The sequence below is a fragment of the Pleurodeles waltl genome, chromosome 1_2 (genome assembly GCF_031143425.1).
Source record: "Pleurodeles waltl isolate 20211129_DDA chromosome 1_2, aPleWal1.hap1.20221129, whole genome shotgun sequence".
NCBI lineage: Eukaryota > Metazoa > Chordata > Amphibia > Caudata > Salamandridae > Pleurodeles > Pleurodeles waltl.
Genome location: NC_090437.1, coordinates 162200541 through 162221112, shown reverse-complemented (window position 1 = coordinate 162221112; position 20572 = coordinate 162200541). Strand labels below are relative to the sequence as shown.

The 20572-nt window shown below is 45.8% G+C and overlaps 1 protein-coding gene across 4 annotated transcripts in view; it reads left to right on the top strand.

The window, feature by feature from the left end:
* LOC138295404 (uncharacterized) overlaps nucleotides 1-11562 on the top strand; it is a 229700-nt gene extending 218138 nt beyond the window's left edge. For all 4 annotated transcript variants that reach the window (XM_069233701.1, XM_069233682.1, XM_069233693.1 and 1 more), the window contains one exon: nucleotides 10767-11562. In XM_069233701.1, coding sequence (XP_069089802.1) covers nucleotides 10767-10930 — 164 coding nt within the window. In that variant the 3' untranslated portion in view covers nucleotides 10931-11562. The remainder of the gene's footprint in view (nucleotides 1-10766) is intronic.
* The last annotated feature ends 9010 nt before the right edge of the window (nucleotides 11563-20572 follow it).

Genomic DNA, 20572 nt, shown 5'->3' with positions numbered 1-20572 from the left:
ACCATTAAGGGTTATTTGTCGGCCTTGTCAGCCTTCATTTGTCTTCCAGACCAACCATCGTTATTTAAATCCCCTATTGTTCTCAGATTCTTGAAAGGTCTTCTGAATCAATATCCTCCAAAACCATTCGTTATGCCTCAATGGGATTTGTCCTTGGTCCTGACTTTCCTTATGGGGTCCCCTTTTGAGCCTATGCATTCTTGCCCCTTAAGGTATTTGGTTATTAAAACAGTATTCCTGGTAGCTATAACATCTGCAAGGAGAGTGAGTGAGTTGCAGGCCTTATCGGTTAAACCCCCTTATATAACGTTTTATGGGGATAAGGTGGTGTTGAGGACCAAGGCTGCTTTCCTTCCGAAGGTTGTTTCACCCTTCCATTTGGCTCAGACAATCACTTTGTCCACGTTTTATCCTCCGCCTCATCCTTCAAAGGAGGAAGAAAGACTACATCGCCTGGACCCAAAAAGGGCGTTGAGCTTCTATATCGACAGAATGAAGGATATCAGGCTGGAGGATCAGCTGTTTGTCGGATACGTGGGCAAGAGGAGAGGAAAGGCAGTCCACAAGAGAACACTCTCCAGGTGGGTTGTTCTTTGCATTAAAATCTGTTACTCTTTGGCAAAGAAGGATCCGCCTGAGGGCATTAGAGCTCACTCCACCAGAGCTAAGTCGGCCTCTTCGGCCTTGGCCAGGGGTGTTCCTGTGGTTGACATCTGCAAGGCCGCAACTTGGTCGTCCCTTCACACTTTTGTGAAACATTACTGTTTGGACTCTGAGGTCAGAAGGGACGGTCATTTTGCACGGTCAGTGCTGCAGGATTTCTTGGTTTGACCATTTAGGCACCCACCGCCGGGCGTGGTACTGCTTTGGGACTCTATTCATCAGGTGAGGAATCCACAGGTAGTTGTATCCATCAGAAGAACGAGTTACTTACCTTCGGTAACGACTTTTCTGGTGGATACATTAGCTACCTGTGGATTCCTCACGGTCCCACCCGCCTCCCCGTTGCCTTTTTGGTCTCTCCAAGCAATCCTTGAGTGTGCTCCTTTTGGTCTTCAAAGTTGCAATACATTTTGCATGTATGATATTTGTATATATGTGTATATTTATATATAAATCTATATATATATTGGGTATATACATGATTCGTATGTATAAATATATTTATTTGTTTAAAAAAAAAAAAAAAAAAAGGTTATATTAAATCTACAGCTATTTTATTGCAATGTTGTGTGATTTACAATATTAAGAGATGTTGCTTTGCTCTTTCATTGCATTGGGTTATTATTATTATTCTCATGCACGTAAAAAATGTTGGTACTGTCATCGGCACGTCGGCGAGGACTTCTTATTGCCTGTATGACGTCAGACGGCGTCGCGTGGGCTAGAGTGACGTCCTCGTCGACGTGCAGAGACTAGTAAGAAGATTTCCGTCAAATGCTGGCGCCATGGGAGTATTCATCAGGTGAGGAATCCACAGGTAGCTAATGTATCCACCAGAAAAGTCGTTACCGAAGGTAAGTAACTCGTTCTTCTCTGCGGTAACAATGTCTCAGAGGAAGTCGGGTTTCAAGCCCTGTCGAGAGTGTGGGGGCAAGATGTCAGTTACAGATCCTCACTCCGACTGTCTATGGTGTTTGAGCTCCGACCACGACGTCTCGACTTGCGATTCATGTCAACACATGAATCCGAAGGCCCTCAAAGAGCGCGAGGCCAAGTTATTCATGGCAAAGTCAAAGAAGAAGGAGAAACATCATAAGAAGTCTTCTTCGCCAAGGTCTCACCGGCGTCATCGAGACTCCCGGCGCCGTAGAGACTCACGACGTCACTCCAGCAAGGAGTCTCATTCGAGGTCACCTTCGGCTCGGCGTCGGAGGACTTGGGAGGTCAGCCCCACGGTCACGCCGCATCCATCGACGCCGTTGCCCTCTCCGGCGTCACCGGCTTCACCTGGTCAGGCGTCAGTGATTGAGGTGGTGCAGCCTCTTGTGTTTTCTCCGGCGTCGCAGACGTCGAGGCCGGCGTCGGGGTCGCCCTCGATCCAGGCACCCCAGTATCCGGTTTTTCCCACTCCTGGAGCCGATAGTACCGCGTTTCTTAATGCGATGTATACCATCTTTCAGCAGATGGCTCCAGGAGCTGCTCCGGCTGGTCCTTCGGGGCCCTTGGCCTTTTCGTTGGTTGATCCTGCGCCTCTTCGGCCGGCACCCTTTATGCCCTTTCTCCCTTTTGGGAATGTGGGCTCGGCGCCGGTGCCGGCGTCGGTGGCCGCTCCGGTGGCTTCGGATGTTTCGGCCCCGGAGGTTGCCCCTCCGTCGAAGTCAGGATTTTGCCCTGTGACTCCGGTTGGTCCATCGGCTCCAAGACCCCGTCCTCCGGCTCCTGCCTCGGCGCCGAAGCTGCCTGTGGCGCCGGACGCGGCGTCAGATGCTTCTGGAGATCGGCGCCGTTCTTCGACGTCGGCGGAGGCCATGTCGACTCCGCGTATCGAGGAGAGACTTCATTCGAGGAGGCGTGCTCTCCGTCTTTTAGAAGAACAAGAGTACCAGCGAGTCCTAGAGGAGGGAGAGATTGAGGACTCTGGAGACGGACTGCATGGTCTGGATACAGCCAGTGGGCTGGACACTTCCCCTGAGTGGGACCTTTCATCTCCAGGGGAATATACGGAGGAGGCTGCTTCCTTTCATGCTGTGGTGAGGAAGGCAGCGAGCTTTTTGGACCTGCCTTTGCCGGTGGCAGAGGCAAAGCAGAATTTGCTGACAGAGGTATTGCATCCGGCCTCTGCTGCAGCTGAGCCTCTCTTGCCATTTAATGAGGCTTTGCTGGATCCGGTGTTGGAGGTGTGGAAGAAGCCGGTGTCTTCCTCGGCCGTTCATAGGGCTGTGGCCAGGAGGTATCGAGCTGCACCATCTGACCCTGGCTTTCTCTCTAGACACCCTACGCCGGAGAGCTTGGTGGTGCAAGCCTCCTGTTCCTCAAAGTCAGCGCCTGGTTCCTTCCCGACGGTGCCTGGAGACAGAGACTCCAAGAAACTGGATGCGCAGTCCAAGAAAATATTTTCGTCATGCAGTTTGGCGTTGAAGGCCACCAACGCCACGTGCATTCTGGGGAGGTACATCCATGCGCTGATGGATGATATTTCGTCTTCATTCACGGAGCTTCCCCAGGGTCTTTTGGATGTGGTCTCGGACGCCCAGGCTGCCGCGACCCAGATTATCCAGTCTGGGCTGGACACGACCGACTCGGTGGCCAGGGCGATGGGCACGGCTGTGGTGGCAAGAAGACAGGCCTGGCTCCGAAACTCAGGGTTCTCTGCGGATGTGCAGTCGACCCTGCTGGACCTCCCGTTTGATGGGGACAGACTGTTTGGAGCCAAGGCAGATTCAGCCTTGGAACGATTTAAGGAGAGCAGAGCCACAGCCAAATCGTTAGGACTGCAAGCTCCTTCTTCCTCTGCCTCTTCTAGAATTTTCAGGAGGTTTCGGGGATTTGGGCGTGGCTCTTATTCCTCATCCTTTCGGGGGAGGTTCCAGCAACCCGCCTCTTCCCTCCCCTATAGGTCATTTAGAGGGAGGGGGAGGGGTGGGGTCCGTACCAGAGGAGCCTCTCAACAGCACTCTGCCTCTTCCTCGTCCTCTGGAGGGGTGCAGCAGGGGAAGCAGCCTTAGGCTTCCACCGTTTCCCACTCACTCCTCTCCTGTAGGGGGAAGATTACAGCGTTTTCTCCACAAGTGGAAGTCTATCACAACGGACACTTGGGTTCTCGGCATTGTGGGAAAAGGCTACGCCCTTCCCTTTCGGGAGTTCCCGCCCCTCATCCCGCCCCGCCCATCTTATTGTTCAGAAGAACACCTCCTGTTGCTAGAACAGGAGGTTCAAGTCCTCCTTTCAAAGGGCGCGGTAGAGTTGGTCCCAGAGCAGGAAAAGGGTCGAGGTTGTTACTCAAGATACTTCCTGATTCCCAAAAAGGATGGTCAGTTGAGACCAATCCTGGATCTGAGGATCTTGAATTGGTTCCTCAAACAGGAAAAGTTCAAGATGCTGACCCTAGCACAGGTGCTTTTGGCGTTGAACAAGGAAGATTGGATGGTGTCTGTCGACTTGCAGGATGCTTACTTTCATATCCCGATACTCAAGTCGCACAGGAAGTATCTCCGGTTTGTGGTAGGGTCGCAGCACTATCAGTTTGCGGTCCTCCCGTTTGGTCTTACTTCAGCACCTCGAGTCTTCACAAAGGTGATGTCAGTGGTTGCGGCGGAGCTCAGAAGGAAGGGGATAGCAGTATTCCCTTACTTGGACGACTGGTTGATCAAAGCCAAGTCCCCGGAGCTTGTGTCGCATCATCTGCAGTCAACAACCCAGTTGTTGTTCGACCTGGGCTTTTCGGTGAACGTGCCCAAATCTCACCTGGAGCCCTCTCAGCGCCTCCTGTTCATAGGGGCAGTACTGGATACAACATTGAGTCGAGCCTTTCCTCCGCCTCAGCGGATTCAAGATATTCAGGAATTGGTTCCAATGTTTCGAAATGGAGCGGTAGTTCCAGTCCTCAAGGTCCTTCGTCTGCTCGGTCTGTTCGCCTCCTGCATTCTGTTGGTCACGCATGCTCGCTGGCACATGAGGGCTCTTCAGTGGTGCCTCCGAAGGCAGTGGTCTCAACACAAGGGAGATTTAGAAGGTACTGTCAAGATCTCCAGAGATGCTGCTGTGGAATTGAAGTGGTGGATTGCGGGCAACAATCTTTCACAGGGGAAGCCGTTCGCGCAGTCGCCACCAGTGGCCACGGTAATAACGGATGCCTCCACCCTAGGATGGGGAGCTCATCTGGGGGATCTGGAGATCAAAGGGCTTTGGTCTCCAGAGGAACAGGTGTTTCATATCAATCTGTTGGAGTTACGGGCTGTACGTTTGGCTCTCAAGGCCTTCCTCCCATCCCTTCGTGGTCAGTCGGTACAGGTCCTGACGGACAATACTACCACGATGTGGTACATAAACAAACAGGGAGGAGTAGGGTCGTACCTTCTCTGCAGAGAAGCTCTTCGGCTATGGTCCTGGGCAAAGGACCATCAGATTTGCTTGGTGGCAAATCATCTGGCCGGGGTCTTGAATGTACGTGCGGACAGTCTCAGTCGCCAATTCTCGGCAGACCACGAGTGGCGTCTCCATCCAGATCAAGTCTGTTTAATCTTCCAGATGTGGGGGTTTCCTCGGATAGATCTGTTTGCCACTCGGGAGAACGCGCATTGCCCGTTATTCTGCAGCCTCCAGTATCCGATGCAGGGAGCGTTGGGGGGCGCGTTTCAGATAACCTGGTGCGACCAGTTGCTTTACGCGTTTCCCCCCATACCCTTGATTCCTCGAGTGTTGAGGAAAATTCGCCAAGACCGGGCCCAAGTCATCTTAATAGCTCCGGATTGGCCAAGGAGGGTATGGTACTCCGACCTTCTCCAACTCTCACTGTGCCCTCCGCTCCGTCTCCCTCTCAGGGCAGACCTCCTCTCGCAGTCGCAGGGGCAGGTTTTACACCCCAACCTCCAGAGTCTGCACCTACATGCTTGGAGATTGAACGGGGCAACCTGAGTTCCTTCTCTCTCCCGCCTGATGTAGTGGATGTTATCTTAGCGGCCAGGCGACACTCCACTAAATCTATCTACGCTAATAGGTGGTCTAAATTTGTTATGTGGTGTGGAGAGAGACAGATTGATCCCTTACATGCTCATCTGTCACATGTTTTGTCTTTTGCACTGTCTCTAGCGCAGAAAGGTTGTGCAGTAGCTACCATTAAGGGTTATTTGTCGGCCTTGTCAGCCTTCATTTGTCTTCCAGACCAACCATCGTTATTTAAATCCCCTATTGTTCTTAGATTCTTGAAAGGTCTTCTGAATCAATATCCTCCAAAACCATTCGTTATGCCTCAATGGGATTTGTCCTTGGTCCTGACTTTCCTTATGGGGTCCCCTTTTGAGCCTATGCATTCTTGCCCCTTAAGGTATTTGGTTATTAAAACAGTATTCCTGGTAGCTATAACATCTGCAAGGAGAGTGAGTGAGTTGCAGGCCTTATCGGTTAAACCCCCTTATATAACGTTTTATGGGGATAAGGTGGTGTTGAGGACCAAGGCTGCTTTCCTTCCGAAGGTTGTTTCACCCTTCCATTTGGCTCAGACAATCACTTTGTCCACGTTTTATCCTCCGCCTCATCCTTCAAAGGAGGAAGAAAGACTACATCGCCTGGACCCAAAAAGGGCGTTGAGCTTCTATATCGACAGAATGAAGGATATCAGGCTGGAGGATCAGCTGTTTGTCGGATACGTGGGCAAGAGGAGAGGAAAGGCAGTCCACAAGAGAACACTCTCCAGGTGGGTTGTTCTTTGCATTAAAATCTGTTACTCTTTGGCAAAGAAGGATCCGCCTGAGGGCATTAGAGCTCACTCCACCAGAGCTAAGTCGGCCTCTTCGGCCTTGGCCAGGGGTGTTCCTGTGGTTGACATCTGCAAGGCCGCAACTTGGTCGTCCCTTCACACTTTTGTGAAACATTACTGTTTGGACTCTGAGGTCAGAAGGGACGGTCATTTTGCACGGTCAGTGCTGCAGGATTTCTTGGTTTGACCATTTAGGCACCCACCGCCGGGCGTGGTACTGCTTTGGGACTCTATTCATCAGGTGAGGAATCCACAGGTAGTTGTATCCATCAGAAGAACAAGTTACTTACCTTCGGTAACGACTTTTCTGGTGGATACATTAGCTACCTGTGGATTCCTCACGGTCCCACCCGCCTCCCCGTTGCCTTTTTGGTCTCTCCAAGCAATCCTTGAGTGTGCTCCTTTTGGTCTTCAAAGTTGCAATACATTTTGCATGTATGATATTTGTATATATGTGTATATTTATATATAAATCTATATATATATTGGGTATATACATGATTCGTATGTATAAATATATTTATTTGTTTAAAAAAAAAAAAAAAAAAAAAAGGTTATATTAAATCTACAGCTATTTTATTGCAATGTTGTGTGATTTACAATATTAAGAGATGTTGCTTTGCTCTTTCATTGCATTGGGTTATTATTATTATTCTCATGCACGTAAAAAATGTTGGTACTGTCATCGGCACGTCGGCGAGGACTTCTTATTGCCTGTATGACGTCAGACGGCGTCGCGTGGGCTAGAGTGACGTCCTCGTCGACGTGCAGAGACTAGTAAGAAGATTTCCGTCAAATGCTGGCGCCATGGGAGTATTCACCGTGAGGAATCCACAGGTAGCTAATGTATCCACCAGAAAAGTCGTTACCGAAGGTAAGTAACTCGTTCTTTTGTTTTGCTAAAATCTATATCTTATGCAGCAGATGATGAGATATGAAGCAAATGCATAATAATGTAGAAAATGGCCCAGCCACAGAATCACTTAATTCCAGTGGCCCTGCCCAAAACAGCAATTACCCATATTACCCAGGCCTGTGTGGGCAATTACATACATCTGCATTATGTTCTCTATGGGTTTCATTATATGTGGTGTTTAAAATATCACTAGTCAGACTATCATTGGTGTCCGCTGAAGTGAACTTCAGTGGGGGCATACATTAGGTCACAGGTAAACTGGTGCTGCACCTGGGCACTCAGAATAAAAGCATTACATAGAAAGGAAAACTGGCAGTCTCAAAGAATGGGAGCTCCACAAATTTATGGTAGATTACTTTCTTTGCCAAAATAGAAATACACCTTTTGGTGACTACATTTAATTTACTTCTGCACATACCTTACAAGCCTATTCCCTATTTAGGTGTCAGTGAGGGGAACATTCAGTTAGGCTCTAAAATTGAATTTTGTTAGTAAAAATACTAATATTATTATAATAAAAAATATGAACGTGACTTAATATTTCATGTGCATGTATCTAGAGCATGCTCATCCCACAAGGATAACTTTTGTCTCTTTGATGCTAAGCTTTTTATGGAAACTCCTGCTGATGTCATGTGGATGCACAAGGCAAAGTTGAAGACCTTCTACAAGGTGGTTGGCAACTGTGAGGGAATGGGCATTGTGGGGGGCCTCCCGCACCATTCTTTGCAGGGGAGGCCTGCTAACATTTTGTTACACCACTGCAAAAGGAGAGTGTAAAAAAGATTAATTAAAGATAAACCCTACATAAGCAGCATATGTTTGAAATTCTTCATGTTATTGTTATTTTGCACTTCATAATGCACTTTTGCTGTTCCTAAGCACTCTAATTAATAGAAGTTTCTGTTATGCAATTTAATGGTGCATAATTTACTGATCTCAGAAGGATGGAGGACTGAGTTGTCCTTGTTGGGATTTGAAACTAGGTCACTGAAGTGATTGTTACCTATTTGAGCCCTTATCAGCTATGGCATATCTAACCGAGGGTCAGGCCCTACAAACTTCTTCATGTCCCCTTACGCCCCATACTTAATTAGAGGTAAAGGCATCTTTACTGGTTTCTCTAGCACAGGCTTCTTTACTGAATTGCCTTACACTCTTCTGGCATTTGGACTGTTGTTACAAATCTTGATCTCTTTCATTGGCTGTTTTCACCTGCTTCTTGGATGAGGCAGTCAGCCTTTATTAATTTAGCTACATTCATTACTCAACAGGACCTCCATCAGGGGTTCTTAGATTGTGGTGGCTTCTATTCATGTAATAAACAAATTCACTCCTCGAATGTGAATCAGAAGCACAGAAGACAAGCCTGATATTCTAGTAAAAGTCAATAGTTGATTAAATTTGGGGAGTCCAAATCCAGGCAATATTATATTTGTAGTTTAGTCTGCATTGAATGTATATCTTGAGACCTAGACAAACGTGTTCATTGTTTTCAGGTCAGTTCCTTCTCAATTCGGAATACATCTCTATATAGATCTTTGCATCCAAATGTTCTACATGTAAATCCTTTAAGTTCCCATTCTCAATGACAAACCAATGTTAAAGTTTCAATATGCAAGAAAAACAAAAATAGAAACTAGAGACAATCCTTGTCTGGGCCCAAAAAGATTTATTGTTGTAGTTGACCCGTTTACAATCATTTCTATCATTACAGATAACTGATGACTAATTTGACACATATTATAAGTTTAGGTGAAACGGCAGAATGTCTCATTGTGTCGTAAAAAAAATATTCCAGAAGCCCTACCAAATATAGTTAATCATCCAAACTGAGGAACAGCATTTCTAACTCTCAGTGGTCATTTAGTACTTGCTTTTTTGAGGTGGCAAAGCCTCTGAATTGCAAATCACAAGCTTTGTAACTGCAAAATATTTGATTCATCAAGCTCTATATTCCCAAGATGTTTCATAGGATCTAAAAATCCAGACTAAGATCTGAGAGATGTCAAATCTCAATGACGAGCTTGGATTTTTATGCACAAGAAAATTGTGGTTTTAAGACTTCTTACAGCTTGTAACTCGTTGAGGCAGCAGCTTGTTGGCGAATGTTCCATAACATGTTTTTTTATTGTAACCTCTACTCATTATCCCTCTTGCATAGCTGTTTTGTTTCGACATCCCACCCTTCCGTGGAATTGTTATGTTTCATTTGTGAAGATCAGCGAGTGACTCAGCCAGGGTGTATGGAGGTGAGCTCCAACTCGGAAGTGAAGCTGACATGTGCTTCTGTTGAGTGCCTCTCCAGCAACCCTCTTTTAGAAAAAAATAAATCAGGAAGGTTTTATGGGGATGCCCCATACCTCATCTCACCCTTTATAAACAGTGGGTCCCTGTCCACACTACCTTCTTCCTCCTGCCACACTGCTTCTGGAAGGTGTGTGCTGACATGGCAGGGAGAAAAGAATGTGATGAGTGGCCAGCAGGGGCTTAGCTAGCATGAAGTTTGTGGCGGGAAAAAAATGTGCATACAGAAAACTGTGCATGAAAATTAGAAGTGGTCTAGGTTGTAGGTTCTTTTTATTCCACTGAACCAGGCTCCAGTGGGCTTGCTGTAGTTAAGAATATAATTTTAAATTATATTATAATAATAAATAATAAATAATATAATATATAATTTAATAATGTAAGTTAATTTGATTTCAGCACCCTCACCCTTCTTTTGTGGGAAATAGAGCCCCTCGAAAACTTACAAAATCCTCTCTGATCAGTCAGAGTTTGTTTTCAAAGGGGCATGAGTAACAAAGGTAAACTGGTCTTCTGAGTCAGTATGGAAGGTAAGCAACACTAGTCAGAATGAACAGTGACACCTTCACCTACACAGGCAGTGGGCCAGCACTCAAACGTCCTCAACCTAAGTGCTTTGGCGAAGAGGCTGTCACTGGTAGGGTTACATCTTCCCCGGTGCCTGTGATCGGTTCTTGAAACCTTGTTAGCCTTTGTGGATAGTGTTTCTGCTAATTCATCCGCCTTGGTAGGCTCTCACCTGACAAGCACAAGTTAGGGTCCTGTTATCCTGGTTAACAGCTAATTTGTCCCTTACATAGTGATTTATTTTCTGTACTCCATTATGGAGCTCTTGGATATGATGTGCTGAAACAAAAACATTCAGATCACTATCATTACGTCTAGAACAAATCTAATATGCTTTTTTGCAGCTGGTAAACTGGTTGTACCATTTACACTGAACTCATTGTGGCAGTGCACAATATTATTTTACAGTCCAGAAAAATGCCTAGCTTTGATAATTGTATTGTTCTTTGGAAACCCCGGCATTGGGCTGTTCCCCTTTAAGTGCACCACGACGTAGCCCTCAGAACACATATCCAGCACAGATAGGCAGCATTCTAAATAATGTATTCTTTGTTCCAGAACACGAAGCTTTCCAAGGAAATAATGAACAAGCACAAAACAGAGAGGAACAAGACAGCAGCCCCAATCCCGCAGATTCCACGTCAGCAGCCAAAGATGGGGGGTCCACCAAAGGCAAAGGATCCAAGACTGGCGCCAAATCGTCCACGTGCACCCTGCTGTGACAGTACCTACTTTCCAACCGTGGAATGATTCAAGGTGCTACACCAAAAGAAGAACTTGCTCCTGGCGATCAGATATTCAACTTGCTCGGGACGCGTAGCAATGTCCCATCTTGGTGTGTAAATCCTGTGGAAGAGCGGTCAGGAAATAGAAAGGAAGGGGCAGGAAAAAACTGAGAAAGAGACAGAATGGGAGAAGGGATCTGTTAGATCTGGAGACTGGTGGTGTTTTTTTGTAGGTGGCTTTATTTCATCACAGATAAGCACAGAGTTGAGAAAATTGGTTTATGACACAATCAATACAGTTGGTACCTTGTATGGATTTGAGATCAATGTTGCTTGTAAGTATCACCTTCATTACAATGACTGGCAGCTCTTTAAAAACAGCGTGACTTCAGAATATCTGACGAAGACAATCCTACTCCGAATTGTAAGATTAGCAGATGATTTCAAAACGGTGCTTGGGATGTTCTAGCTTGCTTTGCCGATAACATGAAGTTATTATATTGTGCTGTTAAAATACTGAGATATTAATATTGTATGTCATGATCCTAGATTTTTTTTATGAAGACTGTTTTTTATGGAGAGTGTGAAATTACTAATTTGATTCTCCAAAAATAAAGTTCCAAACCTTCGGCATGCCTGCAGCATAATGAGAAACACAATTGTGGCCAAAAACACATCATCCATTGCATTATGTTATGTGTTGAAATGAGTGGGAAATGTATCTTTTATTTTCTGGAAGCGCTCTTATCCACAGTATAAAATATGATGACTTTTATTACTGGCTGTAATTGGAGGAAATTGACTATATTCCTAAATATGCTGTGTGATCATTAATAACCTGCTCGATTTGTAATTGAGGTGATTTCATTGTTCTGAAAATAATTGATTTAATGCATTTCGGAAATGCATTACAAAATATTCCCATCACATTGAAAACAGTGATGGCCATTTGTCTCTAGATGACTACACCAGGGAAGTGATGGTGTCAGACCCCATTCAGATGCACAGCGGGGTAACAGTGGTTAATGGGCCACAACCATTTAGGCTAGGGTCGTTGTCCTTAGATGTCCCGGAGTCCGTCCTTCTATGACTGCAACCTGTGCAAGGTACAACCCCTTCAGCATTTGACTCAGGCTCACAAGAGAAGGCAAGAGGGAAACTGAAAGCCCCAAACTCCAACACTTCTTAGGGCAGGTGCACAGGATAAGACAGAAAGCCCTGCCCCTTGCATCTGTGCTAGAAAGTGAGCCAAGCTTTCCTGCAGTGCAGGACGCATGTGGGTGGTGCCTGGGCGATGCCTGGGCCAATGGCGTGCCCATCTTGGCCAGGAAGAGGCAAGGCAGGGCCCCGTCTTTTTTGTCGATCATTCCTGGGCCTTCAGCAAGGGTAAAGTAACCTCGTGTTTTTGTGAGTACTTTTCACAAACTGCACAAACCTATTGCACTCCACTTATTGTCGTTATATAGATGCACTCTTATTATTGTGGTTATAAAGACTAAGGGGCATAATAACAGAGAAATGGCGCAGCGCGTGGCTGTCCAAAATTAGCAGGGCCACGCTGCTTCAGTTCTGAAATGCAGGGATGCACTGGAACAACAAAAATCCGGCGCACCCCTGTGTTTTCCCTAGCGCTGGCGCTAAATTAAGCTGCCAGCAGCAACGCAGGCATCCTTGCACCATAGTGCAAGGGTGTCTGCGATGAAAGGAATAATTGTTTATGTGCAGGAAGGTGTCCCTTCCTCCACATAAACAGTTTACAATAGCGATTTGGCACTTCTATGTGTTTTGCAGAATCCAGCACACATAGAAGTAGCAAATCATCATTATTGAATGATTGTTTATGCACAGGAAGGGACACCTTCCTGCAAATTAACGAATGCAGCACACATAGAAAAAAGCAAAAACGAGGAGAAATAAAAATATTTCTCCTTGTTGCGCCATGCTAACGCCACCCCTGGGGTGGCATTCGTTTTTGGGGCTGCCTCAGATTTAATATACCTTGTAAATCTGGGGCAGCGGCAAAAGCAATGGGTGTTGCGGTGGAACATCCACAGCAACACCCATTGCATGCCACTCTGCCGCAGCAAACTACGTCGGAGGGGCCTATATTTACAAAGTGGCGTGAAGCCACAAAAAGTAGCTTAGCGCCTCTTTGTAAATATGACGCAGTGTACAGTGCCACCGGAGCATCGCTAAAAGTGATGGTCCGGTGGCACTAGGGGCTTCTAAATATGCCTCTAAAGAATTGGAACTTACCTACTGGGGGGTGGTTATATACCACCTATTGTGCTATGGCTGTACACCACGATTGCAAGATACATATAGGGTAAATCAGAGATCCTGGAAAGTTCGGATTTAAGAAGGATTGGCACGTTGTGAGTTGTGTTTAATGGTTTATATACTAAGTTGTATTTGTGCATTGGGGAAATGGAAGTCTGTAGAAGCTCCAACAGGGACGAAGCAGCAATCGAAGCCTGCCAGGCATGCTGCAGAAAACTGCAGCTTGCAAGATATAGATGTGTTGGTATGAGAAGTAGAAACCTTTCTCAACTTTGGCCCCAAAAAACTGCCAGAAAAGTGCCATCTATGAGCAGGATAGACCAAAACCAAACAGGGAAACCACTGGCACCCATAACAAGTCTATGTAGGAGGGAGTGGATCTTAGTAGGCTTAGTGCTTCAGGCATCAGTAAACCACCGCCAAACACAGATCTGTCCAAAGTACAAACAATAACCACTTTGCCAAATAAACCAGCCAGCAGGGAACCCACGTCCATTTCTTAAACAGATAGCCAGATTTATGAACTGACCATATATTGTGCCAACCACTATGCACAATTGGCAAAATCCATTAGTGACACCCGATTCCCCTACAGCCCCCCCAGCCAATGCAAATTGAATCTGGGTCCGGAGATCTGAACATGCACTCATTACTAAATTCCAGCACCAGAGACCTAAATGAAGTAAAGTTAGTCGTCCTCAAAATCCATTCAAGACTGGCTGAAGTCTTAGAAATAAATAATAACCCCCCTCAAAGTAAAAAAACTCAAACAGGTGAAAAATCATTAACCACTGGCAGAGTACTAGAGAGGTATATGCTGTAGGCAACTGAATCTAACGATAACTACAAAGGAGGACACAATGACCATAGTGGCTCAACCCAGTCTTTAAGTCAAACAGTAGCACATTTATCTAATCCCACATCCCAAAGAAAGCAATGGTTTCTCTTGCTACATAACCACACTGTAAGGTTTGAGGGCACGGTGAATGTACGCCAACAGGGGGTGAGTGGGGACTGTGGCCAAATAAATTCTACTCCTATGGCCTATGTTAATCCAAGGCTCCCTGACAGCATCAGCAAGTACTACTATATTTATGTCCCCATGCTTATGGCCGGCCAGAGAGAAAATACAGAATCACTAGCAAACAAGGTCATGAATTGGACACGCAACAACCACAAATGTTATTCATTGATGCACTCCCACATCACATTTGCACAGGGGCAAGAACACAATTGTGCATCTTTTGACCAAATCAAATTGATCTTGAAAAACCCTAAACTAGTTGATGGCTTATTATCTCTGAATGTACATACAATAGCTCCGGCAGGCTCAAATATATAGTTCAAATGGAAGTTAAAAAAATATTTTACAGGAATTAGTACAAAGGAACATTTGATTCATACCATATTGACCACTGAAGTAAAATCAATCAACCCTAATCTAGCTTCAAATCACACCCCTTATTGCAACAGTCTTAGTCAGGCTTTCACAGATGAGACCGTAGAGACAATCAATTCTCCCCTTTGATTGTAACAGCTTGAGAACGGTTTCCCTAAAACAGGTCACTAGTCTAAGAAACTCTGGCCTGGCGTATATTGAGTGACTGCAAAATTGTGGGGCCAGCCAAGCATTCGCTTGTGTTCCCAGATGAAGTAGACAACAAAAGACTTGACATAACCCCTAGGCCTGAGTCTTTGGTCCGACCACATGACAGAACACCTGAAGATAAAAACTTGGGAGGCAAGACCAAGCCAAGCGGATAGCCAGCAGACTATAGCTAGCTTACACCTTCTATCAAGGAACATAGAAGGCAGTGAAGCAAATTGGATGAATGAGAATGGGGAACTATACAGATTCCTTGGACATTGTATTACTGCAAGAAATATGGTCACTATAACCACATTTCAGAGCAGGATATAAGACCTTCAGTACCAAGGCAACACTGTCTAAGACATCTAGCAGCCTATTAGTTTAACTTATAATTATGATGGATTGCGACATAATGCAGCATTCAATAGACTGCCAGGATATCCGCAGTCTAAGTATTAAGAGCAGTAAAGGTCTTGCATTAATATATAGAATGTTTACAAAACGTCAGTTCTCAATATGTGAGAGACTTCCACTTTACACATATTGAAATACCATTGACGAGTATGTCTCCAAAATAATACTAGTGGGAGATTTTAACATGACATATGAGCCGGCCCTCTACGTGGAATCATTAACTGGGAGCAAGGAAGAGACAATGGGTATGCCAAGAATAAATCATACAACTATTTTCAATAACCCTCTAGTACGGCCTACGGGCATGCAATGGTCATTCACCATCTGACATGCAGAGGTTATTTACTTTCTGTAGAGGCCTAATTGAAAGTGGCATAGATTATATCATCCTGGATATCGACCTTTGGTGTTTTATAGAGTACTTTAGAGTGACATAAAGAACAGACAGTGATCATATTGCTCTCCACCTAAAGCAATGCTAAAAAGTGCTGTGGGACCTGGCTACTGACCGAAAAATATGGAAGGTTTCTCTTAATAGGTAATACTATGTGATGCCTAAAGTGCCACAAGCTACTTGTAGCTGACCAGAAATCGCTGACCTTTACCTATAACAGAGTTAATGACATACTGGACGCATATGCACACTCTAACAAAAGTGAGATACCAACTGGGGTCCTGCATAAGACACTGTTTCAGGAACTAGGCACCATAAGCACCAAAGTCTATGAACTAGCGGAGTACTTTACTGATAAATCAACAATGTAGTTCTTGGAAGAGTGCTGCAATTCCAAAAGCTCATTAATAACAGCTGTAAAAATCACACTGCCCTGAGGCAATTAGGGAAACTAGGAATATCTATAAAAGATTATTGAGGACAAGTAAACAGAACTTTCAGGAGGCAAAGTGGCTAGACCAACCCGAGAACACAACAGGGTTTTGGTGGATACTCGCACATTGTAGTCGCTCAGCTATCATCCCCCTGGAATGTGTTGTGCAGCCTAGCGAGTGGGTAAAACACTTTTCATAATTTTACAGAGAGTACCCTAACCTCCCTGATTGTACCTGTAATACCTCAAATAGCCAACAGAATGATGGCTTTGTGGAAGCTGATGAGGATTTCTTCTCACTGGAAGAAACCACCCTAGGCTATAAAATCCTTCCAGTTAGCAACATCCTTAGGAACGGACAAAGGGGGTTATTCTAACTTTGGAGGAGTGTTAATCCGTCCCAAAAGTGACGGTAAAGTGACGGATATACCACCAGCCGTATTACGAGTTCCATAGGATATAATGGACTCGTAATACGGCTGGTGGTAAATCCGTCACTTTTCCGTCACTTTTGGGACGGATTAACACCTCCTCCAAAGTTAGAATAACCCCCAAAGTCCCTAGAGACCTGCTATGATCAGAAGTCAATATATGTGGCCTTGCATAAATCTGCTATAGCAAATGATAATTCAGGGCGAAAATATACCCGACGTTTTGCACAATGCAGAAACATTGCTCATATTTAAAAAATGCGATAGAAACGATCCAGCAACTATTTCCCTGTCTGCATTATTAACACCTGCAGAAAGTCTTTTGCATACGGCTCTTAAATAACCTTCTGAGCTAGATCAAAAAAAGGCACAGATCCTATCGCCCTTGCAGGCAGGACTTAGATCCAGAACGAGCATGCTTGATTGATCTTCCACATTTTTGCTGACTGTATGGAAATACATGCTGTTACGATAAGACCATCAGTATGTGTCTTTCATAGACCTACGGGCAGACTTCGACCTAGAGCTAAGAAGTGTTTTATTGGCAACCCTTGGGTCTATGGGTGTACCACACAATCCCTAAATATATTGACAAGACAAAATGTCAACAATCAAGACCAAGTACCATAGAGTGGAGAGGAACTCAATAAATGCATACCTGTACAGAGAGGGATGAGACAAGGGTGTGTTCTGGCCTCAACCCTATTCTCTGTTTATTAATAATGCTGTGTATTTCTTATCTGACTGATTACACAATTCCCCAAAAGTGGAGTGTAGGACAATACCCTCCCTCCTGTTCGCTGACGAAATTCTACTGTTTGCCCACCTCTGTGACTTAAGGTGACTGGAAGGTAATACAAATAAGACCAGGTACATGATATTCAACCCTCACAAATCCTTCAAGGGAGGTTTCCCAATGTGGGGATTGGTGCTCACCAAAGTTGAACATTTTGGTTATCTAGGAATCTGCATTGATTAGTCCTATTGTTGGAAATCGGAACCAGAAAAGACCAGGGCGATCTTAGCCATAGAGCATCGGTAGTCCTCAGGAGATATAAAGACATTACACCAATGTCTATATCACCTGTAATTGAGGTCTCTTGTGCTCAAACTAAAACAGCTACATTGTATGGGCCAGAAATATAGGCGACGTGCAATCTAAATTCTTCAACAACCAGAGAACAAATGAATACAATCCTTGGTTAAACTAGCCCAGATTACTCCTGTGCTACACCTATACTGTGAGGTTGCATTTAGGAGTATCTGAGACATAGCAACTTTAAGACCATTGTTGCCATGGGTTTGGCTCTGGTCAACAAAAGAGCTGGACTCCTACAAAAACGCTTAAGCGAGATGCTAGAAATACCAAGTTCAACCTCCATCTGCTGGTTCAGACATCTAAAATCAAGGCTCTGCAGGCTAGGATACCAAAACCTGTGGGATAATGTAGGAAAGTGGCCATTTTTGACATGGTCACCCCCACTTTTACCTGGTATATGATGCAATTATGACTGAAAGTGCTTTAGGTTCCTGCTATGCAGGTCCCCATTGCCAGATCTCTTTCCCTAAAACTGTGCAATTGTTCCCCAACTGGAAATACCTTTGGCACCCCTGTAAGTCCCTAGTAGATGGTACCACTGGTACCTAGGGCATGGGTACCAAAGAGGGCCTCCTAGGGCTGCAGCATGTATTGTGCAACCCTCAGGGACCCTTCACCTAGCACATGCAGACTACCACTGCAGGCTGCACATCTTGGTGCAACTAAAAGTGAAAGCACGACATGGCACACAGTCTGTGTGCTATTTCATTTACCACTGCTTGCAATATATGTAAGTCACCTCTACATCAAGCCTTACAGCCCTAAGACAGGGTGCCTTATATTACATGTGAGGACATATCTGCAAGAGCAGATATGCCCCTGCTATGTCTCTGTTGATTCTCAGACAGTGAGTGAACAGGGAAGCCTTTTTAAGTACATGTGCTGGACACTGGTCAATACGAGTTCCCCAGCTACATGATGGCTTCCCTGAAAATAGGGATGTTTGGTATTAAACTTCTTCTATTAATAAACCCTCACTGATGCCAGTAATTAATGTATTAATACATGCACACACAGGGTACCTTAGAGGTGCCCCCTGAAAGCCTACCATGTACACGTTTGTTGGCTGACTAGTTCTAACTGGCTTGACACCAAAGGACAGGTTTCTGAGCCCCAAGGGTAAGAGTCTTTACTATCAGGCAGACAGGAACAAAGCCTGCTGTGGCTAGAGTGTTAACACACCCCTCCCAACAGGATGACCTGCAAATCTGCATTCCAAAGCAGGGGCTTCAAAGAAGCCCACTGCTCTTGGTATGCAGATCTGGCTTCCCTCTAAAGAGAGCTGCCTACCACCCTGCCCCAGGGCTAATTTGGCACCTGGACAGGTGGGAAAGTTAGTAAGAAGTGAGATGTGTCCACCCCTCAGGTCACACCCCTAAGGTGAGCTGCCTGATGTGGACACAACATTTAGAAATCTGTCATCTTGGTGATGGGAACTCTGGGACAGGGTTATGCCCACTTCCCACAGGAAGTGGTCATAACTCTGGGACCAGGTTATGGCCACTTCCCACAGGAAGTGGTCATAATGCTGGGACAGGGTTATGGCTACTTCCTACAGTAAGTGGTCATATAGGGGGTGCAGTTACCCCCGGCGGTAAGTAGCCCATTGGCTACTATCTTACACTTTCCTAAACACCCCAAAAGTTAGTATTTAGGTGAGCCCCTGGTACCAGGAAATCAGATCCTGCTGACCTGAAGAAGAAGAAAGACACTCCAGAGACACAGAAGGCAAGAAGTGAAGGCTACTGAGTGACTCAGCGTCAACCCTGCCAGCCTGCCTGCTGACTTTGACAATTGCTAGAAAGATACCTCGTCCTTCAGCTGCTGAAACTTCCAAACGTCCAGGAAGACTGCCATCCTTCACCTCAGCACAAGGAACACCCGTGGAGTAGCGGAGCTGCTTCACTGTATCCTTGCAGGCACCCTAGAAACCCTGAAGAGGCTCCAGATCGCCCACACCTGACAGCACCACTGCACCTGCGTCCCCTAGCCGGGGTTGAAGTGGACCATTGGTGCCAGCGTGGTCCCCAGCCTCTCCAGAGACAAAGTCCACCATGGGTTTCCCCACCTCGACTTTCACACCAATGCCTGCAGTCTCCTTGTGCAGGCCCCCCTCTACTGAGAGTGACCTTGTGACAAAGACCCAATGCCACAGGACACCTCTGCAGCCGTCTGCCCTGGGCCAAGGAGAAGAGAACCAAGGGTGTTCCCCCATCTCCCCACCTTGTGAGACCTGAGCCCGCTTGCTGGCTTGGTCGGACTGGACCCCCAGTTCACGCCGGGAGCCTCTTTCTGCAGGCCCCTCTACCACAACTGCTCCAGTGACAAAAACCCGACACCTAAGGACACCCCTGCATCCAGCTGTACTGGCCCCAGTAGAAGAGGACCAAAGGTGTCTCCATGTCCCTGGGCATGTCATGATTTGAACCCATTTGTTGGTTCACCCCGACTGGACCCCCAGTCTCTGCCTACAGTGCCTTTCTGACCGGACAAATCCCCATGGACTTCATCGGGGCGCTCTACACTGAACTACACCTCTGAACTCACTGGAAATACATTTGAGCAAACTACAGTACGATGTCAAAACCAAATGTCCTGACTGCTTACTTGACCACAAACTAACCCCTTATCTCGAACCCTATTTGGACAGCATTGTACCAGGGCAGGCGAGAAGGCTTTTTAAGTTCGGACTCGGAACCCTACTGATTAACACCCATATGTCCAAGTGGAAACATAGCCATGCAGACAAAGAAACCTGTGGAGAACGTATGCACGTATCAGAAGCAATTGGACACATATAATTCTTTTGCCCAAGACTTAAAGGGCCTAGGGACAAGTAGTTGAAACAACTGTACCACACTTGGGCTGTTAAACATTATGCCATAGCTCTGAGGATGTTAAAAACAGACAGTAGCCCAATAGTAATTTTTTATGTCAGTAAATTCATCATCGCAGTGTGGATCCATTTCAAGAGGCTTGGGCTACGCTTCTAATCTT